At 39.2% G+C, this 26,213-nt stretch overlaps 1 protein-coding gene and 1 non-coding gene across 28 annotated transcripts in view; both read left to right on the top strand.

The window, feature by feature from the left end:
* The window catches only part of PUM1 (pumilio RNA binding family member 1), a 136,892-nt gene that overhangs the window by 91,131 nt on the left and 19,548 nt on the right, over positions 1-26,213 (top strand). For 12 of the 27 annotated variants that reach the window (XM_007979677.3, XM_007979697.3, XM_007979678.3 and 9 more), the window contains 7 exons: positions 2,416-2,567; positions 8,384-8,522; positions 9,575-9,718; positions 10,606-10,902; positions 11,969-12,205; positions 22,998-23,265; positions 24,594-24,723. In XM_007979677.3, coding sequence (XP_007977868.1) covers positions 2,416-2,567; positions 8,384-8,522; positions 9,575-9,718; positions 10,606-10,902; positions 11,969-12,205; positions 22,998-23,265; positions 24,594-24,723 — 1,367 coding nt within the window. Of the gene's footprint in view, positions 1-2,415; positions 2,568-3,973; positions 4,007-8,383; positions 8,523-9,574; positions 9,719-10,605; positions 10,903-11,968; positions 12,206-22,997; positions 23,266-24,593; positions 24,724-26,213 lie in introns of all 27 variants that reach the window. The other 15 variants (XM_007979672.3, XM_007979674.3, XM_007979675.3 and 12 more) reach the window with 5 other exon arrangements.
* On the top strand, positions 8,640-8,712 carry LOC119626441 (small nucleolar RNA SNORD103/SNORD85). Its single transcript, XR_005242596.1, has one exon. It is a non-coding gene; the product is annotated as a small nucleolar RNA SNORD103/SNORD85 (small nucleolar RNA).

The raw sequence follows: 26,213 nt of genomic DNA on the forward strand, positions 1-26,213 counted from the left end.
TTAACTGCCCAAGACCACCCTGCTTTATAAACACTAATGAGATGAGTATGAGGCTCTATCACTCTTTTTTTTTTTTTTTAACTTGAATACGTGGCTTTTAGGCTGTTCAGTTTCTGACAAATTAAAAATGTTTTAACCTCTTTCCTTATTATAGTAAAATACTTCATAGTGTAACAGCTTTTCTTAGCAGCACCTTTATTCTGTGCCCAGCTATAGTGTTTCAGTGTGCACCCTTGCTTGTAAACAGAGCTTCTTAATCTTTTCTAAGCCCACAGGTATAGAAAACACCAAATTAGAAATGTCAAAACATATTTATATTGGGCAGTGGTACAGTTTTACTTATTTGTGTTTTAGAAGCTTAAAATGGGGGAAACAAGAATATGTATCTATTTATTTTGGCTTAATGAAGTATGTGTTTCTCCAGAATTAGCTGTTGCATCATAGTAGCTGTAATATTTGAAACAGCTCTTCAGAACTTCAGTGTAAGGCTTGGTTATTGTTAATGAATCAAGTTGGAAGTATTTAACTCTGTGCTTTAAGGAAGTCCAACTTGGAGATACGTTTTAGCAGATTTGAAGAATTGGCTTTGAGCCCATTTCTTGGTTAGCAAATGTGTCTTTGGTGTTTCTTGCCACCAGCTTCGTCATAGAATTCTATGATTAGATTTCTGCCACACTTAAGTTGTTATCTGCATAACTTTGTTACATCTCTGTTGTCTACTTTATGTGGCCAACTGCAACTGTACTTTGTTGCCAAAGAAAATGAACAGATAATTTGGATTAAAGCAGAATGCTTTTTTTTGTTTTTTTTTTGTTTTTGTTTTTGTTTTTTTGAGACGGAGTCTCCCTCTGTCGCCTGGGCTGGAGTGCAGTGGCCAGATCTCAGCTCATTGCAAGCTCCGCCTCCCAGGTTCACGCCCTTCTCCTGCCTCAGCCTCCCGAGTAGCTGGGACTACAGGTGCCCGCCACCTCGCCCGGCTAGTTTTTTGTATTTTTTAGTAGAGACAGGGTTTCACCGTGTTAGCCAGGATGGTCTTGATCTCCTGACCTCATGATCCGCCCGTCTCGGCCTCCCAAAGTGCTAGGATTACAGGCTTGAGCCACCACGCCCGGCCGCTTTTTCTTTTTCTTTTTTTTCTTTTGAGACATACTCTTTGCTCTGTTGCCCAGGCTGGAGTGCAGTGGTGTAATCTTGGCTCACTTCAACGAACTCTGCTTCCTGGGTTCAAGCAGTTCTCCTGTCTCAGCCTTCCCAGTAGCTGGGATTACAGGCATCTGCCACCACGTCCAGCTAATGTTTTGTATTTTTTTTTTTTTTTTTTTTTTTAGTAGAGATGGGGTTTCACCAGGTCTCGAACTCCTGACCTCAAAGTGATCTTCCCACATTGGCCTCCATAGTGCTGGGGTTACAGAGAATGCTTAATTTTGTTTAAGGTTCTTAGCAGATCTGTAGCAAGTCAAGGTGTTGTATTTTTTGTTTCTATTTGTGTTCAATGTTGACTTAAGTTTAAAATTTCACAGCAATGTCTGAATGTAGTTGTGTTGAATGCCTTTGTGACTTTAAAAGTAGAAATAAGGGCCAGGCCTGGTGGCTCAAGCCTATAGTCCCAGCAATATGGGAGGCCAAGGCGGGTGGATCGCTTAACCCCAGGAGTTTGACACCAGCGTGGGCAACATAGACCTCTACAAAAAAAAAAAAAAAAAAAAAAAAAATTAGCCAGGTATGGTAGCATGCGTCTGTAATCCCAGGTATTAGGGAGGCTGAAGTGGGAGGATCGCTTAAGCCCAGGAGGTTGAGGTTGCAGTGAGCTGAGATTGCTTCATTGCATTCCAACCTGGGTGACAGAGAGAGACCCTGTCTCAAAAAAAAGAAAAAAAAAACTTTGAAGTTGCAGTGGAGGTTCAGTTGAATGTCTGGGTTTTGTTGTCAGACTGATAGATGTTCATTTTTCTAGAGTTAATCAAACACCAGCGCTCTATTAAATCACCTTAGGTGCCATTCTTATCGTTGAACCTGGGATACAACCTAATCTTTTGTTCTATTCCATCACTTTAAGCACACAGACCCTCCATTTACTCCCTTCTACCAACAGATATTGTCTCTGTCTATCCTACATCCTCCATCTGTTCTTAAATCGAACCCCTTCTATCAGTGATTCCCCCTTTTAGTTTTCTGATGTTTCATTCCTCATTGCTTCTTCCTCTAGGCCTGGATTATATTAGAAGACTGGTGTAAGGATCTCATCTAATGTTTACTGTTCTTTAAAAAGAGTTAATGATTAGCTAGCATAAATCAATATATACTTTTAAGTTAATATTTTACAGTAGGATCTGTTGCGTCAGATGTAATCTTTGGAAAGCCTGAGATGAGCCTCAGTAGTTCAGACTTTCTTTACCTTTCCTTTGCTATTTTTAGGCCCAGCTGTGGTCCCTCACCAGTATTATGGAGTTACTCCCTGGGGAGTCTACCCTGCCAGTCTTTTCCAGCAGCAAGCTGCTGCTGCCGCCGCAGCAACTAATTCAGCTAATCAACAGACCACCCCACAGGCTCAGCAAGGACAGCAGCAGGTAAATGTAGACAAAATTTACCTCTTCTAAGTGGGAATTGTAGTATTGTGGGTAATTAATAGGTGATATTGCACCTAATAGAAAAGCACTGTGAATGCATCAATTTCCTCTTGTGTGTGTGTATGTGTCTGAGTTCAGGCTCAGATTTAACGACTCTTATGGAATGTCTTTTATATGTTAGACACTATCGTACCTAGGTGGGGTAATGATACTCATCAATTCACCTACAGGGAAATTGCTTAGCTGCAAGTGGCAAAGTGGATCTTCAAAGTTATAGTAAAATTTTGTTCTGCCATACTGTAGTGGCTTGCTAAGCACCACTTTCAGATCATTTCAGGGTTTTTCAAGGGGCTTGACACCAAAGCAGGGGTACTAGATTTTTAGACTGCTTATTTATAGTACTTATTGGATTAGGTGTAAATCTTAAACCTGTCATATCTGTGTTAGCTTTTTATTTGAGTTGAGAAAGGACAGTAAACTGCAAAACTACATCTTTCTTTCTTTCTTTTTTACACAGGTCATTTCCTCCTTGATTGCTAGAATAACACCTCTTTTTTTTTTTTTTTTTTTTTTTTGAGAGGGAGTCTCGCTCTGTTGCCCAGGCTGGAATGCTGTGGTGCAATCTCGGCTCACTGCAGTCTCCGCATCCTGGATTCAAGCAATTCTCTTGCCTTCACCTCCTGAGTAACTGGGATTATAGGCACACTCCACCATGCCCAGCTAATTTTCTTCTTAGTAGAGACGGGGTTTCACCATGTTGGTCAGGCTGGTCTCAAACTCCTGACTTCATGATCCACCCGCCTGGGCCTCCCAAAGTGCTGGGATTGCATGCGTGAGCCAGCACGCCCGGCCAGTAACACCTCTTTATTGATAGAAACTGTGGTAAACTAGAAAACTTGAAACCAAAAAATTACCTTAAATCCTTATGTCAGAAAACCACTGCTAATATGTTTGGTATCTGTTATTTTAGCCTTACTATTTAATATTTTACAAAATTGTCATTCTGTCCACGTGGTTTTCCATTCTGATTTCATACTTTACTATGTTATTTTGTGTTCTTTTAAATGACATTTTTACTAGGTACATTTAAATCCATCAAAGGATACTTTGACTAGTCTGTTATATTTGATATTTCATTTATATCAGTATTTTGGTGTTTTAAATGAGACTGATTAACGTCCTTTACGTAAGTTTATCCTTGGAAAAAATTCCTAGTAATGGAATTTTTCTGGAGCAAATGAAATCACCTTTTAGGCTTCGATATGCATTGTCAGATAAAAGCTGTCATTTGAGACAAAACACTCTGCTCATATATGAATATATTATATGATCCAAACAAGAATTTTTTGCTTGACATCAGTCTTAGTGGGTGTATGTTTAATTTTTTTTTTTTTTTTTTTTTTTAGATTCCACACAATTATAGAAAGAAAGAAGAACAGGTCTTGAAATTCTGCCTGTTATTTGGACACTATGAAATTATTTTCTTGGCAGCAGATGCCGTTCTCATACCATATATAAGGAAATTCAGTTAAGAATTTGTTGGCAGAATGAGTGATCTGTTAAAATTTCTTTTGAGACGCAGTTTTGCTTTTGTCACCCAAGCTGGAGTGCAGTGGTGCCATCTTGACTCACTGCAACCTCTGCCTCCAGGGTTCAGGCGATTCTCCTGCCTCAACCTCCCAAGTAGCTGGTTTTACAGGCATGCGCCACCATGCCTGGCTAATTTTTGTATTTTTGGTAGAGGCGGAGTTTCACCACGTTGGCCAGGCTGGTCTCGAACTCCTGACCTCAGGTGACTACCCGTCTTAGCCTCCCGGAGTGCTGGGATTACAGGCGTGAGCCACCATGCCCGGCCACATTTCTTTTTTTGTTTGATTTTTTTTCAGATGGAGTCTAGTTCTATTGCCCAGGCTGGAGTACGCTGAGCTCTCAGCTCACCGCAACCTCCGCCTTCTGGGTTCACGTGATTCTCCTGCCTCAGCCTCCTGAGTAGCTGGGATTAGAGGTGTGTGCTGCCACACCTGGCTAATTTTTGTATTTTAGTAGAGATGGGATTTCACCATGTTGGCCAGGCTGGTCTCGAACTCCTGACCTTCAGTGATCCACCCGCCTCGGCCTCTCAAAGTGCTGGGATTACAGGCATGAGTCACTGTGCCTGGCCTTTTAAATAAGTTTCTTTCTTTCTTTCTTTCTTTTTTTTTTTTTTTTTTTTTTTGAGATGTAATCTTGCTCTGTCATCCAAGCTGGAGTGCAGTAGTGCCATGTTTGCTCACTGCAACCTCTGCCTCCCAGGTTTAAGCGATTCTCCTGCCTCAGCCTCACTAGTATCTGGGATTACAGACACGTGCCACCACGCCTGGCTAGTTTCTGTATTTTTAGTAGTGAAGGGGTTTTACCATGTTGTCCAGGCTGATACCAAACTCCTGACCTTAAGTGTTGGCCTCCCAGAGTGCTGGGATTACAAGTGTGAGCCACTGCACCTAGCAAATAAATTTCTTAATAACTGCTTTTTGTGGATAAGTCTGTATTTCTTTGTGTGATCATCTTTTTGTTTAAATGGCTGCCAAATTATTATGCATTTGGAAGACTAAAGTAATTACCATGTTTTAAAATTAGCTCTAATACAGTGAACATGAATAATACTAATAACTGCTGTTAATGGAAAGCTTTCTGTGCAGAATTAAGTGTTCTACATGTAATTTGTGTCTCTCTTACTAATTATGATAGATGTACAACTTCTCGTTTTATGAAATAGAATTTCATAATTGAGAGGAAACCAATTGAAGAAATACAATTTGTGTGCCCAGAGTCACACAAGTACAAAGTTGTTAAGATTTGAATATAAGCCCATGTCTTGATAACTTGTTTCCTGACCATATTGTGATGTCTTGATTTAAAGAAAATCTGAGATCTTGTGCTTCTTCTATCGTTAACTAGCTACAACTAGGGCAAGTTGGGTGGGTTCTCTAAATGCATATATTTTTGTTATAAAATGGACATAATATTCATTAACTTTTCAGTTTTCTGTCATGCCCTTCAGGTTCTGTCACACCCTACTAAGGAAAAGTTTTTAGCATTAGTTTTTAATTAGCAGCCATTGTTTCGAAAATATGATTTTCTTGGTAGACTGCCTTGTCATAGTAATTAAAATGAGAGGTTCTTTTTAAACTTTGCTGTTGGCCTTGTATTTTATCAGAAAGTATATGTTGCATTCTAGGCAAGCTAACTGTTCCAGGATAGTTTTTATAAATTCAGTCATTTTGTAGGTTTTGTTAGACTTGAAAACGTTACTTGTGAAACTGTACATTTTGTTTCCGTAAAATCATCGATTTGACAGCTATTGATGAAATGAAAATATATGAATATTGGCAGGTAACTGAAGGACCTTTATGTATAGTTAGGGGTACTGGACAGATTTCTAGAGAGTGAACAAAAAGCTAACACTGTTTTCCTTCCTTATTACAAGACTCATCAATAGTCTTAGACTACTACTTTCTTTAGGTACTTTGTCCACTCCATCACTCCTGTCCTTTCAAAGAACACCTAATCAAACATAAACTTACTTCTTTATATTCTATGAAAGTAGTGCTTTCATTGTTTTTTAAAATCTTCAGCAATTTTGAACTATTAGCATTTGCCGTATTTCTGTGCTTGCTATTTACTTATCCTAGAGTGAGATCTCTTTTGAGTTACTGGGTGTGTAAATTCTAAGTATTTGGCAAAACTCACCTGTACCGTCCCCAGACTCTTCTGTCTATGTAGCTTGAAACACACTTTCTCTTATAAAGTTGGTTAGATTCTTTAGGTCAGAAACCAATTATATAATATCTTGATAATAGTGATTTGCTATTGGTTATTGATTATCTCCTAGGTATCAGTGTGGCTTAAAGACATTATTTCAGATATTTCCAGCAAATCTGCAAGATCATTTGTTAATTCTTACTTATTACTGATATAGAAGTAAAAGATTGGGCAAAATAAGTGTCCATCCATCTCTTCTTGCCAGTGTGGACAGTGTTGGTCACCTTATACCCACTTAACAAATATTTAATTGGTTATTAGTGTTGTTTCTCTTTTTGCTTTTTTTTTTTTTTTTTTTACCAATGGTACCAATAATAATTTGTACCCATTTTCTTGACCATATGTCCAACTTTTATAAATAACACAGTGAAATTGAAAGTGGTCTGATAAGAACTGTGCACTTGACAATATGGCAAAACACATTGTTAGGAACTTTAGTAATTTTAGCCTTGGTTTGTGGGTTTTGCATTTTTGCTTTCTGGAGTGTGTAGATCTTGTGAGATAGATTCTTCACATCATTCAGAATAATAATGATTGCTAGCATTTTGATGTCTATGTTTTATTAATAAAAAGTAGATCTTTGACTGGGCTTAGTGGCTTCACACTTGTAATCCCAACATTTTGGGAGGCCAAGGCAGGTGGATTGCTTGCACCCAGGAGTTAGAGATTAGCCTTAACAATATGGTGAGACCCTGTCTCTACAAAAAAATAGAAAAATTAGCTAGGTGTGGTGGTGCACACCTGTAGTACCAGCTGCTCAGGAGAGGTGGGAGCATCTCTTGATCCTGGGAGGCAGAGGTTACTGTGAGCTGAGATGGTGTCACACTGCACTCCAGCCTGAGCAGCAGAGCATGGCCCTGTCTCTTCCCTGCCCCAACCCCCGCCCCAAAAAGGTAGATCCTTTATCACAGTGGCATAACTGGTATTCTGCACTGAACTTGACTAATGCGTATGTGTGTGGAATTTGTGAGAGGGAAATAGAAATAGTCAGGTGAGAGCCCTACCAAATCGAATCTGGTGAACTCATTTGGGGCCATGTGGACCTTAATAAATAGATTAGCGTTAAAGAGGAAATATTCTCATTCCATCTTTTGTGTACATGTGAGACTCAGTTAACTTTAAATATGTGGGTAAATTACCCCTGGTCATCCTGTCTGGAACCCCTTCCCCCCACCATTAATACTCTTTTTTTTTCTTTTTTTGTTTTTTGAGATGGAGTTTTGCTCTTTCCCCCAGGCTAGAGCGAAGTGGCTTGATCTCAGCTCACTGCAACCTCCGCCTCCCAGGTTCAAGTGATTCTCCTGCATCAGCCTCTCCAGTAGTTGGGATTATAGGCGCCTGCCACCATGCCTGGCTAATTTTTGTATTTTTAGTAGAGACGGGGTTTTACCATGTTGGCCAGACTGGTCTCGAACTCCTGACCTCCGGTGGTCCACCTGCCTTGGCCTCCCGAAGTCCTAGGATTACAGGCGTGAGCCACCATGACTGGCCTGTTACATTTTTTTTTTCTTTACCCACTTTTTGTCAGAGCACTGACATTATATAGTATGGTTTATTGTCTATCTCATTCATTAAAATAAAAACTCCATGAGGACAGGGGCTTTGTCGGTCTTGTTGATTGCTCTGTCTCACTTGCCCATTTGCCACTTGGTAGGCATTAAATATTTGATAACATTACCACTTGCTGATGCCAGATGTTTCAAATTCATCTTTTAACTTAATTATCACAAGAACTTTATGAGGCAGATGAGATAAAATGTTTGAATGAATGAATCATCACTTTTTTGTGCTTTTTGCTGCTTATAAAGGGTAATGTGTTTAAAGTAAGAATGGTAGAATGAAATTCCACTATATGAAATGTTACTAATTGAATTTATACCCTAACAGCTGTGACATATAAAAACCATTATAGGGAAAATGTTTTACAATTAAGTTTTAAAAGTTGATCCAACCTGAGCATATGGTAGGTCTTCTCCAATGAAAAGAAAGTGGTTATTTTTGTCTTCTCTTCCCAGGTTCTCCGTGGAGGAGCCAGCCAACGTCCTTTGACCCCAAACCAGAACCAGCAGGGACAGCAAACAGATCCCCTTGTGGCAGCTGCAGCAGTGAATTCTGCCCTTGCATTTGGACAAGGTCTGGCAGCAGGCATGCCAGGTGCGGCTGCATTGTTATTCCTAATACTTTGGCAGGGAAAAAGGCTGCACGTTTGAGGTGATTACAGAGGGAAATGAGCAGTGCTTTCACCTTGCTTAGGCTTGTCATGATTTGGGGACTGGCAAGGATGATATACATTTGCCCTCACTTAGACTATAGTTCACTGATGAGTGCATTGTTCTTAGCCAGTCTTAAGTCGTATTGGAGGTATCTAAATGTCCATACAGCTTGGAATATGTGGTTTTTCCTTGGTGGGTTATCTGTTTTCTGTCTCAGAATTAGTGGTAGATGGAGTGGCCAAGCTAGTTTACAAGGCTTAGTCTTTATGTTGATGTTTTTGAACAGCATGATTAGCGAGAAATTTCTGGTACACCTTGATAGGGTCATCCCTTACATTTTTAAGGTTTCTCTTAAACCATTAGTAGGGGTTCTTTTTAGCTCCCTACCTCTGAGATACGTGTTTATATAGACATATCTTGAATATATGTTGTTTTTGGTTCACTGTCAGCTGGGTTTGGTGCTTTGCATGGGATTAAATGTAGTTTCATGTTCTACATATGAAACAAGTCTTTGAGAGATGTCAGTGTATTTTTATGGACCTTTGCTGATCATAGAGCATAGCCAATTTAACTGAGCCATTTATGAATTCAATAAATAACTTTAACCTGTTTCATTTGTTTTTTAGTTGTTAAGCCTTTGTGTGTTCTTAGGAAGTCACCTGCTGTTTTTCATATGGCTTAAACTGGGATATGGAGATTCTGTTTCACATAGTATTGAAAGATCATGTTATTTAAAGCCTGTCTAGGTTTTTCCTGCTATTTTGCGGGATATTTGTTCTTAGATTATTATGTAGTATGAAAGTACTATGATTTTTATAATCATTTGTAGCCTCTTTTATTTGTTTATTCAACTATTTAAGTGATGGAACCAGTATATAAATCTAGGTCAATTCAACCCCAAAGCTGAGTTTATGATTATTGACAATATGTTGGTGCCCAGGAGATACTTGTTTGTTTAACATACACATTTCTCTGTTGGTTTGATATTCGTAGGTTATCCGGTGTTGGCTCCTGCTGCTTACTATGACCAAACTGGTGCCCTTGTAGTGAATGCAGGCGCGAGAAATGGTCTTGGAGCTCCTGTTCGACTTGTAGCTCCTGCCCCAGTCATCATTAGTTCCTCAGCTGCACAAGCAGGTGAGCGCACATCTGAGTGGACTCCTGCCAGAGATCTAAAAGTGGCGATTGATAGTGATATTCTTAAAGTATGTTGAAATACACTTTTGGCAATTCTCAGTATATCAGTTTTACCCTGTAATGTTTCAAAAAGAGATCAGAAGCAATAAGTGACCTTGGTGGATTCTCCTTTTTGTTGGGAGGGGTGGCATGTGCCAGCTGGTTAGAAGCAAGGTCTGGTTCCACTGAGAACATAGAAGTTGCATTACTCACACAAAATGGCTTTGTTGGCAGAAATCCAAGGCTGATTTCACAGAAATCCAAGTCATTATTTTAAGATAATTTTAGAGGAGGGGTTGTTTTTTGCCATGGGGCAGGAATGGAGGAAGTGGGAAACAGTAGTGAGAAGTGACAGAATAATACATTTTGTTGGGAGGAGTAATAGTTTTTTACTTTAAGTGTTTATATGTTTTTTTTTTTTTTTTTTAATTAGGAACAATAACAGGAACATCTAGAAGACAGCAGTGTGCTAAAATAGGAACTTGAAGGATGTATATGCATTACATGGTTCTAGAAGAAACCCTCAACATAGATATTTATGGAATTTAAGATTTTAGGAAGTAATTGTATTTGATGGATACATTGGATGTTTATACCCCTTTTAATCTGTAGTCTCTTTAAAGCTACCAGCATAGTGAACTTGTTCTAGTGGTATTTTGAGTTCAAATTGAAAGTAGAAACAGAAAATAGAAGCTTCATATGAAGGGATCAAAGACAGATTTGTATGGTTTGTGTCTGTTTTGAAAAGATAGACAGCATTAAAAGGTTTTCTGAAAAAAGATAAAAATGTAGTTTGGAAATGTGGCCAGTCTCTTTCATAGCCAAACGGTTTGCTTTCTTCTTCATAGCTGTTGCAGCAGCCGCAGCTTCAGCAAATGGAGCAGCTGGTGGTCTTGCTGGAACAACAAATGGACCATTTCGCCCTTTAGGAACACAGCAGCCTCAGCCCCAGCCTCAGCAGCAGCCCAATAACAACCTGGCATCCAGTTCTTTCTACGGCAACAACTCTCTGAACAGCAATTCACAGAGCAGCTCCCTCTTCTCCCAGGGCTCTGCCCAGCCTGCCAACACATCCTTGGGATTCGGAAGTAGCAGTTCTCTCGGCGCCACCCTGGGATCCGCCCTTGGAGGGTTTGGAACAGCAGGTAGAAATTAGACTGATATGCTCTTAAGACTGAATTTTAATTATTTTTACAATCCTTCTGGAATACTGGCAATGCATGGAACCACAGGCAGATCTGGACCAAGCCTTGTGGGAATCCAGCCATCCCACATAATCTGTGAGATGATAGACTATTGAAATCAAGTTATACAGATGGGACCTATTTCGATCCATGCTCATGTGGCTACTTACTTAATCAGTTTCTTTCAGGGATTTGAAATCTAGGGAAGATTTTTGCTATAATTGGGGAAAATATGGAGGGAACTATAGAAATTGTTATCAAAAACTGAGGGAGGAGGACTTACTAAAGATAGCAGAGCTGAAATACTCCACAATTGAGACTGAGCTGAGTTCTTGGCCTGCAGGCCTTAAAGAGTTACAAGTTTTCTTCAGTCTTCTGAGTAGAATATAAGGTAGACGTGTGGAAAATTAGGAGGAAGGATATTAGACCAAGATATTTTTAATGTTTTGATGAAAAAAGCAGGAGTGTAGTATGGTGAATAATGGGATAATTGCAGAGATTATAAAAAACAAAAGTGATCCCTAAATAGAAGGGCATGTGTGAAAGAAATTATCTTAATTGGAATTGAGGGCAGCATTGACTCTAGATTGAACCCACTGAGAAAACAGTCTTTCAATATAGAAGTCTTGTGTAGTGGGGCAGTAGCCCATTTACAAATCTTTTTTCTGTATCCCATTTTTCTACTTGAACCTTTTCAATTGATGAAAGGCATTCTTCTAGTCCATTTTCTTCCACCTTTTCCATAGCTCATGTGGCCGTCAGAGCTTTTTAACCCTCCCTTATCCTATAATATACAACACCCCATAGGAAGGTAAATTTGGCATACATTTGATGGTCATGTTAACCTGAGCCATGTCCTCTTTATTACTTATCTGCCCCTAGTACTGCTACATTAACAGTTAGGCTGTCTCTGCTGACAAATTTGCGGTGGTAAGGAGTCTGGATCAAAGTGTTAGGAACAGGTCACTGGGCTTGTTCTTCGAAGAACAGGCCTGTTCTTATCTGCATTGTTTTAATTCCATTTTAGTTGCAAACTCCAACACTGGCAGTGGCTCCCGCCGTGACTCCCTGACTGGCAGCAGTGACCTTTATAAGAGGACATCGAGCAGCTTGACCCCCATTGGACACAGTTTTTATAACGGCCTTAGCTTTTCCTCCTCTCCTGGACCCGTGGGCATGCCTCTCCCTAGTCAGGGACCAGGACATTCACAGACACCACCTCCTTCCCTCTCTTCACATGGATCCTCTTCAAGCTTAAACCTGGGTAAGAACCATTACTCTAACACCACCTTGAACTCTAGAACTCTCTTGCCACCGATGACATTACAAGAACTTTGCATAAGCAAAGGACAGTCCCTTTATACTAGAAGTGTCCTGGGTATTCTGTGCCTTCCGTAAATACCTCATGTTATTCAGGCTGTACCTATAGATAGTGTAGCAGTTTTGGCTGTACTATAGTTGGGTACATTCCCTGTATATTCAGTTAGCTTTAGTATGAACATTTTATTCTTTGGCTACCTGTGAGAGTATTTCCATGTAAACAATATAAACACAGGTTCATTTCAGTGAAGCTAGGAAACACAGAGAATTTAATCACCTAGTATCACCACCTGCAATACCACCACAATTAATATTTTGCCTTATTTCTTTTCAAAGTTACCCCTCTGCTATATGTACATATAATATCTTGCTTTTTCACAAAAAGCATTTGATTTTTAAAATTTTGCCATATTTTAAAATATTTGTAAATATAAACTCTCAAATTATACAGTATGCTAATGAGGAAATGTATATTTCCCTGTTAAATATTTAGGTTGTTTTAATGCATGGGATTTTAAAATATTACCATCTAGAGTCTGGAAAGTAGGGGAAGAAAAAGAGGATCCCAAGCAGCAGGCTATAAGAATGAAAAGAAAATTATATTACCTTTTTTTTTTTTTTTTTTTTTTTTTTTGGGGGGGTGGGTGGCAAATCTCTAAATCTTTCAGGACATGGGAGATATTTTCTTATCTCAAACATGGTGCATACTTCTCTCCCACAGTTACGTATTAAGTTTGAAGTACTGATTTATTTGCTAGATGGGGAAAATTGAGTCCCAGATGTAGAGTCACCATATAATGTATCATGCTAACCATAACACTTTTGTGAGTGGAAGAGGGTGCTATGAATAATTACTTAGTGATGATAGGCCTAAATCAGGACTGTCGTGGGCAAATCAGCATGTGTGGCCACTTTACCAAGAAGATTCTGTTTTTAACCAGCGAGATTAAAAGTGGCTTCATGGACTCAGAAGTGAGAACTGACTAAAAACAAACAGGATACCTTCATTTGGATAGGCAGACTAGAAAGTGATTTATAGGATTCAAGAGAAGTCTGAAGTAGGTAGCGTAATAGACTTATTATTCTAGACCTAAGAGTGACAACTTTGAGTTTGAAAGAGGCGAGTTTCAATCAAAACTATGTTTATATATACACATTGGCATGTGTGTGCGTATCGTGAAGTTTTATACAGTAAGAACTGTAGTTGTAGAACTCATTTTCTCAGGTTATATATGAACATCACTTTATAAAAGTTACTGTGACTTTCCTGATTAGTGGGTCCATAGTAAGTAGACAGGGGGATGGGGTACATTCCCCAACAGTGTTTCCTAGTGACACAGTGCCTGGCTTTAAAGACTGGGGGTTAATGCAAAATCTGGAGAGGGGTGTCAGACTCCCAGTTTGATATATGGCTAGAAGGAAGGAACCAATGTTAATTGACCTGGCATTTACCTGCTGGTGTTAATGGTTTTGGGTCCTGTACATACAACCCTGGAAGGTATAGGTATTATTTCATGTCTGAGGACTTAAATATCTTGCCTAGCCTAGATCATCTTGGATTTGAACAGGTTTAGAATCAAGCATATATGACTCCAAAGCATGCAGTTTCAGTGTATATCCTGTCACATGATATACTCAGAGTATCTTGAACCAGTCCATTATCAAATCCAGAAATATATATCTTAATTTCTTGGTTTAAAAACAGGTGAACTATGTCATCCCATACTATGTACTAAACAACCTGAACCTGCTAAAATTTTTTTCATAAAGAACCAGATAGTAAATGTTTTAGGTTTTATAGGCCAGATGGTGTCTGTAGTGAATATTCTACTCTGCTGTTGGAAGTGTGAAAGCAACCACAGACAAAATGTAAATGAGTGAATATGTAGCTATCTTCTAATAAAACTTTATTTATAAAAATAAATGGGCCGGGCATGGTGGCTCACATCTGTAAGCCCAGCACTTTGGGAGGCCGAGGTAGGCAGATCACTTGAGGTCAGGAGTTCAAGACCAGCCTGGCCAACATAGTGAAACTCCACCTCTACCAAAAAATACAAAAATTAGCCAGGCATGGTGGCGCATGCCTGTAGTCCTATCTACTTGGGAGGCTGAGGTGGAAGAATTGCTTGAACCTGGAAGACAGGCTGCAGTGAGCTGAGATCATGCCACTGCACTCCAGCCTGAGCAACAGAGTAAGACCCTGTTTCAAAATAAGTTAAGATAAAATCAAATAAAAAGCTGTGGTTCCTTGGTGCGTGGAAATGGAGCCAGAAGTGTTACTTTCATGCATAATACCTTTCCTTTCTAAAGTATCAGCAATTTAATGTAATACTACCTCTTAATTCATGTTTTCCCTTTGAAGAAGGAAATAACTATTAGTGTGAGTTATTTCTTGTCAAATGACTTGTTGCCTGCCTAGTTTTATGTTTAACATAACTTCTCCTTGGAAATATTCACCTTGTTTACGCAGTTTCTTCGTGTACATTTGCATTAGACTTGTGTTATGTGTAGTATATGTTTCGTATATGCCATTCCTGAGGAACTCTTTGTCTCAATTAGTACAGCTTTGCCTCAGCTCAGTCTGTTTCCTTGAGAACATAGAGGTGTGCTACTTGGTTTCTAACGATCTCCATAAAGAGGCCTTAAAGACGTTTTAGTATAAGAAACTTAACATTTCTTTCTGGCCCACACCTAATATAGCTTCTGTGGTTAATACTACTTCACTGCTGCCACCAGCCATCAGCAGTGACGAGCAGCCATACTAAGCATTTTATATTCATTGTGTTGAATACTCAAAAGAACTCTTCACCCCTTAAAACTCAGCATGTCTTAATGAATGTTGCTTAATGATACCAACCACAAAGCTAGTGTTTGAATGCGCATACCAGCCTGTATCTCTTGTGGATCTTTTCCCCATCTTGTCATTTTTACACTTTGTCCCAGTAGGCAGATATGTGTTAGTATCGTCTAACAAAATCAGTGACCTGTTTAGTAATTTTTCCTATTATTTATTTAAAAATCACTTACTGAGTGGCGTGGTTTTTCATTACTGATTGTTTAAAGTTCAGACTAAAAACAAACCTTTTTGGGTTCTATTCCCCACCCCCATTTTTATTGTTTGAGACAGGGTCTTGCTCTGTTGCCCAGACTGGAATGCAGTGGTGCTATCATAGCCCACTGTAACCTCAAACTCTTGGGCTCAAAGGATCTTTCCACTCCAGCATCCCAAGTAGCTGGTACTATAAGCACACACCACCACACCTGGCTAATTAAAATAATGTTTTTTTGTAGAAACTAAGTCTTGCTATGTTGGTCAGGGTGTCTTGAACTCTGGGCCTCCAGTGATCCTCTTGTCTTGGCCTCTGAAAGCACTAGGATTACAGGTGTGAGCTACTGTTCCTGGCTCCTTTTTTTCTTTCTTTTATTTATTTTTTTGAGATGAGTTTCACTCTGTGGCCCAGGTTGGAATGCAGTGGCATGATCTTGGCTCACTCCAACTTCTGCCTCCCGGTTCAAGAGATTCTCTTGCCTCAGTCTCCTGTGTAGCTGGGAATGCAGGCACGTGCCACCATGCCCAGCTAATTTTTTATTTTTAGTAGAGATGAGGTTTAACCATGCTGGCCAGGCTGGTCCCTTTTTTTCATTTTTAAAATGTTGTCTTTTAAAATGCAGTAGTTTTTTATTTTGATGGGGTTCGATTTATCTTGGTTTTGAAATAGTATCGAAGAAATCTTTGCCTAACTCAGACTCTTGGGGGAATATTTTCTCATGTTTTGCTCTAAAAAAAATTTATTGTTTTATCTCTTAAATATAAGTCTGATCCATTTTGAGTTAATTTTGGGTGTCAGGTCAGGGTTCATCTTTTTGCACATGTGTTTTTAGTTGTCCTAGCACCGTTTTCCTTCGTAATTTTGGTGTACAGGTCTTGCACTGTTACTGTTAAATTTATTCCTAATTGCATATATTTTTGATGCTATTACAAATAGAATTGTGTTCTGGTTTTATCTTTCGATTGACTATTGCTTGCTTATAGAAATACAATTGGTTTTTATATGTTGATCTTATATACTGCGGCCCTATTAGTTCTAATGGTTTTTGGGTGGAATCTGTAGGATTTTCTACATATAAGATGATATCATCTAAGAATAAAAGCCATTTTCCAATCTGGATGACGTTTCTTTTTCTTGTCTGATTGCGCTGTGTAGAACCTCCAGTACAGGTTGAAAATCCCAAATCAAAATTCTGAAATGCTGAGTTTTTGGAGTGTCAACAAAGTCTTTTTTGAAAGTCAACAAAGCTCAAAGGAAATGCTCTAGAATTTTTGATTCTCATATTAGGATGCTCAGCTGGTAAATATAATGCAAGTATTCCAAAATCTGAAAGACTTTAAAGTCTGAAACACTTCTGGTCCCAAGTATTTTGGATAAAGGGTACTCGACCTGGACAGTGTTAAATGGAAGAAGTAAGAGCACACATCCTTCCCTTGTTCCTGATCTTTTTTTTTTTTTTTTTTTTTTTGAGATGGAGTCTCGCTCTGTCGCCAACGCTGGAGTGCAGTGGCCAGATCTCAGCTCACTGCAAGCTCCGCCTCCCGGGTTTACACCATTCTCCTGCCTCAGCCTCCTGAGTAGCTGGGACTACAGGCGCCCGCCACCACGCCCAGCTAGTTTTTTTGTATTTCTTTTAGTAGAGACGGGGTTTCACCATATTAGCCAGGATGGTCTCGATCTCCTGACCTCATGATCCGCCCATCTCGGCCTCCCAAAGTGCTGGGATTACAGGCTTGAGCCACTGTTCCCGGCCTGGTCCTGATCTTGGCGGGAGGTGGGCGTAAAGCATTTATCTTTTACCATTAAGCATAATCTAATACATTAAGCATAATCTAAAACAGTTGGTTTTTAGTAGATGCCCTTTATTAGGTTGAGAAAGTTTCCTTCTAACCTAAGTTTGTTGTGAGTTTTTGTTGTGAATGGGTTTTAGTTTTTGTCAAGTGTTTTTTCTGCCTTTTTCTTTTTTTTGAGATGGAATCTTGCTCTGTCGCCCAGGCTGGAGTGCAGTGGTGCAATCTTGGCTACTGCAACCCCCGCCTCCTGGGTTCATGCCGTTCTCCTGCCTCAGCATCCCAAGTAGCTGGGACTACAGGCGCCTGTCACCATGCCCGGCTAATTTTTTGTATTTTTAGTAGAGACGGGGTTTCACCGTGTTGGCTAGGATGGTCTCGATCTCTTGACCTCTTGATGTGTCGGCTTTGGCCTCCCAAAGTGCTGGGATTACAGGCATGCGCCACCTTGCCTGGCTGTTCTTTCTCTATTTGACGATCTTGTGGCTTTTATCCTGTATTCTGTGAATGTGGTATGTTACATTAATTGATTTTCAGATATTAATCCAACCCTGCATTCCATATATACCTCTTACTTTGGTCATGTTCGATTCAGTGTGTTTGTATTTTTGTTGAGAATTTTTGAATCTGTATTAATGAAGGATGTGTGTTTTTCTTTCTCGTGAGGTATTTGTTGTGGCTTGGTGTCAGGGTGATATTGACCTCATAGCATGAACTTCGAAGTGTAGCATCCCCCTCTATTTTCTAGAAGAGTTTGTGGAGTATCCGCATTATTTCTTTAGACATTTGATAAACTTGACTAGGTAAGGCAATCTTAACCTGGACATTTATTTGTAGTAAGATTTTTACTTACCCCATTTCTTTACCTCTTATAGGTCTTATAGGTTCAGATTTTTATTTCTTCTTGAGTCAGTTTTGGTAATTTGTGACTTTCTAGGAATTTGTCCGTTTCATCTAAACTGCCAAATTTGTTAGCATAAAATGCACTATTTTAATAAGTGAAATCTCTCTCAATCTTCCTCTCCCATCTCCCCCATATATGCATATGTACCCATGAATGTGTACATATAAAATATGTTGTGACCCTGAACAAGACAGATGTTGCAATTATTTATTTTGTTTGACCTAATTATGTGTTGCATGTCTCAATTTAACAGTATTATTTTTGTAATTATTAATCATAGTTAATAAATATGAATTTTCTTAACTAGATCTGTAACTCTCATTTGTGGTTTATATGTGGTTTACATAGAAAACCTTAAACTCTCACTTAAAACGGAAACATCCGTCTCTAGTAAATTCTGCTTCCCATCTCAAAGAGAAAAAAGTAAAGGATGTGGATATGAGTGTCCCCAAAGACTGACTGTAGCGGTTTCACGCCCTGCCTACCCATAGATCTCCTTATCCTACTCCACCTTTTCTCACTCCTCATTTCTTAGAATGGTTCTCCATGCTTATAGTTTTCTGCACAATCCCCAGGCTGTATCATTTAAAAACTCTTAAACATCAAGAGGTAGCAGGTAGTTTTTGTTGACAATCTCCAGGCTTTTCATTTGCCCGGGAAGAAAGTGTTATGGTTGTTCATTACTTCAGAAATGAAATATATAATAGTAAAAATGAGCTCAAAAGTTCATAAGCTGTCCAGGGCAAAAGAATGAAAGCATTTATAACTGAAATTTAGTTCTAAACTAAAAAGCATTTAGTTTTATTATGATAGAATTATCATCCTCTTAAAATGTGTTCTTTCTGTCTTTATCTTCAGGGTTTTATGTGCCTTTTAGTTTTTTAGGAAAAGCACAGCTCAAGCGCAAAATACCTTTCTCTGTCCTTGCTTGAACTGAAGGGAGAAGTTTCTAAGTTACTGGTCAATAACCAGTAGTCATGTATGTGTTTAGGTATTTCCCCATTCTGAATTAAAATGGTTATTTTGTGATTTCTCACTTGGTTCTCTGAAGGAGACTTATCAGCTGTAAAACTAACTATGTGACAATTAACGTATTTTGGACTCCTTATTAATCATGCACTTAGATGATCAGTCTTCATGGTTATTTAATTTAGGGCTACCTTGGTGTTGTGTTGGAGAATGAATTGGAGAGAACTTATTTTTAAAACACATTTTGATGAACATTGTTGCTTCTGGTTGTATTAAACACAGAACTAGATATTGGGGACCATGGGAATTTTTCTTTAAAAGTGGGAAGGCAGGGCTTTGCCCATTAGGCATCTGTTAGATCTGTGAGTACAAAAAGCAAGTAAATGAGAACATTCCACATAGCAAAGGCATGACATACTACATGGCTGCTGGCAGAAATCCCTCATATACAATTATGCAAAATAACTGAAGGGCTTATTAATTTAAATAAAACATTTAAGCCCTTACTGTCTGTGGAAAGTTGTCATAGGACACAGACCTATGAAATCCACCACTGTCCCTTTGAAGCCTTATGAGAAATGTTTCTTTTAAAACAGTTGCAAATTTAAACACTTTCAGAGTGTTGCACCGAAACCCCCAGAGCTATAGTGGTTTGGGTGCAAGTACATGTTGGTGTTCAGACTATTGTGCATCAGAAAGCACATTTATGCACATTTGCCATGTAAATCAGATTCAGTCAACAAATACTTACCAATGGTCAAATATTTACTATTTGTCACACATTTTTTTCAAAAACAAGATAATTATAATTTAGAGCAAAAATTTAAGCATTGGCTTGATGTTGAAAGAAGTACTACTTGACTCAAACAAAATATGTCTGTGAACTGTCAGTTTGCCATTTATAATTTAGTACCTGGGAAAATTTCTCTTCAGAGATGTCTATATTTCTTAGTAATAAAAACTATGTGTATGTGTGTGTGCATGAATGTCCTTGTAGTATATACTTGGTCTGACATTTAAGGAGGTAAGAGGCAAAAATCAAAACCTCACAGTAAATGTATTAACCATTTTTGTACGCATATTAACTGTTATTCAGTCTAGTCCTTTGTGTGAATTAGTCATTATGTTTTTGCCCAAAAGAACATCCAACAGAGTGACTTAAACAATAAGTGCGTTTATTGGCTTATATAACTGGAAGTATAGTGGTAGGGCAGTGTTCAGGGTTGGTTTGTCTCATCATTAAACATCATTACCAAGGACCTGGCTCCTTTATAATTTACCTTCCATTTTGGTCAGTGACCAGCTTCTTAAAATCCCTTTAAATTGTTTTCAAAACATGTGTGTGTTCACCCCATCCCTTCTTCTTTGGCATGTTGCTGTTGCCACACTTTCCCCATACCTGCCAACCTACCCTGTTACCACCTCTTTGCCCATTTCTCCCCAGCCTCAGACAGGTGAGACAGAATTGTTTCTGAAATGGAATAAAGAACAGTCTCTTGGCTGGGTGCTGTGGCTCATTCCTGTAATCCCAGCACTTTGGGAAGCTGAGATGGGCAGATCTCTTGATGTCAGGAGTTCAGGATCTGTCTGGCCAACACAGTGAAACCCCATCTCTACTAAAAATACAAAAATTAGCTGGGTGTGGTGGCACACACCTGTAGTCCCAGCTACTTGGAAGGCTGAGGTGAGAGAATTGCTTCAACCTGGGAGGTGGGGATTGCAGTGAGCCAAGATGGCACCATTGCACTCCAGCCTGGGCGACAGAGCAAGACTCTGTCTCAAAAATAAATAAATAAATAAAAGAACAGTCTTACAACTGCTGTTTTCTGTTCATATTAATCTCCTGACTTACTTTCCTTTTAAAAAAAAAATCACTTTTCATTTGAATTCAGAAATACTGTGGAATTTGACAAGAACGTTCTTGTAGAACAAGAAAACTTGATGAAACTGAGTCCGAAAATGAATTTCAGACCCCAAAAGGACCCTGACCCTGGAGTTAAGAGCCCTGTTCTGAATTCTGGCCATGACAATTTTGGGTTTTATATCTTTGGATGAACATTTCATCTCTCTGGGCTTAATTTTCTGTTACTTAAATGGGAGTTACAAACTCCTTTTCCAAAATGCCAATGAGAATTCCAAAGAAAGTGTACATGAAAAACCTTCTAACATAGAATTGGGCTTAGGACAAATCCTCAGTAAATATTTTACAGATTTCAACATTGAGCCATTTTCTTTTGGTGGTTTCATCACTTTGATTGAGACCCAGACTTTTGAAGCTGGGCCCTGGAATTCTATGAAGTCCAGCCTGGGTATCTTTTTGTGGCTACCATTAAACCCCAAACCAGACATTTATTAAAACTTGTGAAGAGCTGGGAAGTAGTTAATGTTGGATGACTTTTCTCGTGGATTTTTAATTGTTATTCATCTAAACTTTTTGTGGTTTATGTAATATTTCTTACCTACTTTGGCCCTTTTGTTTAAAAGGAGGTGGGGGAACCAACCCCAGAAAGGCTTGACATCTTTTTTCTGTTGCAATCAAAATTTAAAAAATAATAATAATAAAATAAGAACTGGTTTTTTTTTTTTTTAAGACGGAGTCTTGCTCTGTCGCCCAGGCTGGAGTGCAGTGGCACGATCTCAGCTCACTGCAAGCTCTGCCTCCCAGATTCATCTTTCTCCTGCCTTAGTCTCCCAAGTAGCTGGGACTACAGGCGCCCCCCACCATGCGCAGCTAATTATTATTTTTTTTTTGTATTTTTTAGTAGAGGCGGGGTTTTACCATGTTAGCCAGGGTGGTCTTGATCTCCCGACCTCATGATCCGCCCACATCAGCCTCCCAAAGTGCTGGGATTACAGGTGTGAGCCACCGTGCCCGGCCTGTTATTTAAAAATACTCATAATTTATTATGCTGCTATACTTGTTTTTTTGGAGACAAGATCTTGCTCTGTTTTCCAGACTGGAATGGAGTGGTGCGATCATGGCTTACTGCAGCCTCGACCTGCTGGGCTCAGGTGATCTTCCTAACTCAACATCCCAAGTAGTTAGGACTATAGGTGTGCATCACCACACCCAGCTAATTTTTTATTTATTTATATTTTTTTAGAGATGGGTTCTCTCTCTGTTGTCCAGGCTGGTCTCGAACTCTTAGGCTTAAGCTATCCTCCTGCCTCGACCTCCCAAAGTGTTGGGGTTATGGACATCAGCCACTGCACCTGGCCTGTTGTATGTTTTGATATGCCTTTTGGTCATATGTTTATTTTATCTGTCTAGAGATTCACAATTATTCTCTCATCACCCGTCAAAACAGCATTATCAATGGCATGAAGGTTGTTGAAACTATGGTCATTTCAGGCTGTGTCACAATAGAAATTGTTAAGAGCTGTCCATTTGTAATGAAAACTCGGAAAATTTTTCATTTTTAAAGTATCTGCTATCTTCTACTCATTATGTCTCATTCATGGCCTGTAATGTCTTAGTGATTTTCACACTTCTATTTAGTGGCAAAATCATTCCTTCAAAGAAAGCTTTTTCACGGGGTGCTCTGTATAAAACAGACCAATCTTTATGCCTGATTTTTTAGAGTGGGTTTCAGATGGAAATGGGGGTTATTCAAGAATGAAAGGCATCTCCACAGATCTCAGAATGGAAAACCACTCAAGTCTGAGTGTGTTTTGCATTTTCTGAGTTTTTATTGCTGGTACTCAGGTGCTGGGTTCACCTGGTTGGCATATTTCTTCCTCATTTCATTACTAGGGGCCATGCTAACTATTGCTGCAGTCTTACTAGCAGTCTACCATCAACGGTAAAAGCATTCCCATCTCAATCTTTGTGCAGAAGTTTCCTTCCAGGTTGTTGAGTTGACCTACGAAAGTCATGACGCTAATATAATTGTCTTAACACAAAAACAATAGCATTGAACAAATCAGAAATGGTGCAGGCTTTCGGGTGTGGGAATGCTTTTTCCTCTCTTGAATGAAGTTTCTTAAGAATGGTCTTAAGTTCTCCTGCTCTGTAACCAACAGGAGGACTCACGAACGGCAGTGGAAGATACATCTCTGCTGCTCCAGGCGCTGAAGCCAAGTACCGCAGTGCAAGCAGCGCCTCCAGCCTCTTCAGCCCGAGCAGCACTCTTTTCTCTTCCTCTCGTTTGCGATATGGAATGTCTGATGTCATGCCTTCTGGCAGGAGCAGGCTTTTGGAAGATTTTCGAAACAACCGGTACCCCAATTTACAACTGCGGGAGATTGCTGGACATATAATGGAATTTTCCCAAGACCAGCATGGGTCAAGGTGAGTCCTTGACTTTGGCACTTTAAGGTAACCAAAATTTTAATGCCTTAACTGTCTTGGCTCAGATGGGTATCTACTGAAATAAAATGCCATATAGTAATTTTTTAAAAAGCATGCCTCTTACTTTGCATCACATTATTTCATAGGGATTTAAGAAACAAACATGAAAACAAAGACATACATATACTTTGGCTGCATTAAACATTATGAAGAATCTTTCACTCTCGAAGAGATGCTATTCAAATACAAGTTTGATCTAGGGTGCTTAGGAGTAAGACAGCTCTACCACCTTTCTTTGTTGTTCCACTCTGTAGAAGTGACAGTCTACGTAGAGATGAGAGAAGAAACTATTATAGAAGACAGAATTTGGTTTGTGTTACCCCTTCCTGTTGGGCTGCTGCAGTGGGCTTCACAGAAAGCGAATCTGGTCCAGGGGATAGAGCATAATTATGGTGACAACACCATCCTTCTTTCCCATTTCTATTTCTGTTTCTTTCTTTTGACTGTGTCCAGTGAAACAGTTTCTACAGTTTCTAAACAGTTTCTCCTCCTTAAGTTCTGCCAGCTAGCTACTGGGCCAATATTTCTCATATTTGAATTCTATAGGCTAGATTAAGAGGCAACATGATTTTCCTGATACTGGTCATCTAGACTAAAAAAAGGCAGACTGCTACTACTTTGGAAGATAATGAATACTGTTTTGTTTTTGTTTTTTGTTTTATTTTGTTTTTTGAGACAGAGTGTCTCTCTGTCGCCCAGGCTGGAGTGCAGTGGCGCAATCTCGGCTCACTGCAAGCTCCGCCTCCTGGGTTCTTGCCATTCTCCTGCCTCAGCCTCCTGAGTAGCTGATAGATGCTGTTTTATATGAAAATAAGTTAAGGAATATAGTAAGGACTGTAAGCTTTGTGTTCATTGATGTGAGACTGGTTTCTAAAGGAAAAAGTCAAGTAGGGTACATGTTGTGTTATGTCTCCCTCCACCCCTCCTCTCTTCCTGCACCCCTACCCCCGCACCCCCTTTTCATCTCCTCCCACCTTGCACATAAATAAGATTCAGTAGACATGCCCTACTGGAATGAAATATACCAACATTTGTATGTAATTTTCAAAGCTCAATTAAGTTAGGGCCTTCTTCCTCTATTTAAAAATTATTCAGGGGAGTTCAGGTGATTCATTCAAATAAAGTTTGGTTTATTGTGTGCATGTGTGTGCACACATGCTCACTTACACACATTTCAGAACGGATGCAGTCTACGAACCGAGGTTCTCTGACGTTATCTCCAGGTCTTCCTTCAGTGCTGTGATTGCCCTTTTTACTTTGTGCTTCAGATTCATTCAGCTGAAACTCGAGCGTGCCACACCAGCTGAGCGCCAGCTTGTCTTCAATGAAATCCTCCAGGCTGCTTACCAACTCATGGTAGATGTGTTTGGAAATTACGTCATTCAGAAGTTCTTTGAAGTAAGCCTTTGTTCTTTCTATCCTTTGACTTCAGAGAATCTGCAGAGCATTTTGATTTTCATTAGCCTTTTTAAGAATAGCAGTCCCATTCCAGTCTTCAGAATGAAGGGTGAGTAGTCTTTTTGAAGAGCTTTTTAGTGTTTTTCCAATTCATTAGAAGTAGTCTGTCTATTCTGTATGGTTTAAATACCCAAGCAGATAATTCCAGTCTGTTTTGGAAATGTGTTTGGAAAACTGGTGTCCCCATTTAGGACCCAGCACATTATTTCAGATTGTTACAATGGTTTCACAAAACATGTCACTTAAAGAGGAAATAATCCCTGTAAAGTAGTTTTAGCAGGATCACAATAAAATATTGCCAAAAACAAAATTTTTCTAAGGTTCTTAAGAGAATTGTCTTTGGACACCAACTCCAGTATGTTTCATTATCAGCTAGGATCACAAGAATTGTTCAATGCTGCTGCTTGGCTGATCGTTTGGCCTTGATTTCTTGTTTTACTTCTGTTAGTTTGAATAACGTTCACTTTTTTTTTTATCATTGTCTTTGGAAAGAATGAGATTGTTAGGTTAATGTATTTTTCCTCTAATAAAGCAAAATTTCAGGGAGGCAGGGATTTTTTTGCTTACCATTGTAGTCCTTATTATCTGGTATTGGCAACCCTAAGTTATAGATGCAGAATGGCACAAAACTTCGAGATGAGGAGGAGTCTGGTATGGGGAGGAAAATGCTGGAATTCTGCACATTACCTGCCACAAAACAAATTTGTAAATGTCTTAACATCTCATTCAGTTTGATTTGTATGAAGATTAAAAATGACGTACTCAAGTGTTACCTTCCCAAGTTTTTTCATGAAGACTTACGGTTTTTCACCCTGAATTCTTCAACTTTAGACTAAGAAACCAATCTAAACATGATTTGTATTTTTGATTTTAGAATGACTTTGCACTGCCATTTTGTCACATATGTAAAAATACTGAGTTCTCTAGTTCTAGAGGCTGATGTACCTTGGGGTGACAAAATATACAATGGATTATAGCCACATGATTTGGACCAAGTTTGAGAACTTCTCTGGTTCTTAGTTCCCCTTGGGAGAATGAGGAGGTTGGATGGGCTGATAATTCATAACGTCTCCTCCAATCTCATGATTATGTGATTCAAATGAAAATAAAAAGCCAAGGATGGAAAATCATTCTAAGTAGAATTTTAACATTGTGTAGTCTTACTTCTTGATTGTGCTAATTTTCCCCTCCCAACTCTGTTACTTTGTGTAAATAGGAGGAAAAAAAAAAATCAATTCTGTTAATGATGTAGAATACTACTTCAAAACAGTGTATCCATGTGTGCTTTGGCAGTAAGAGAATATGGATTCTTTTTTTTTTTTGGACACACAGTCTCACTCTATGGGGCAGGCTGGAGTATGGTAGTGCTTTCTCAGCTCACTGTAATGTAACTCTGCCTCCTGGGTTGAGGCGATTCTCCTGCCTCAGCC

This window comes from Chlorocebus sabaeus, chromosome 20, assembly GCF_047675955.1.
Source record: "Chlorocebus sabaeus isolate Y175 chromosome 20, mChlSab1.0.hap1, whole genome shotgun sequence".
NCBI classification, from domain to species: domain Eukaryota; kingdom Metazoa; phylum Chordata; class Mammalia; order Primates; family Cercopithecidae; genus Chlorocebus; species Chlorocebus sabaeus.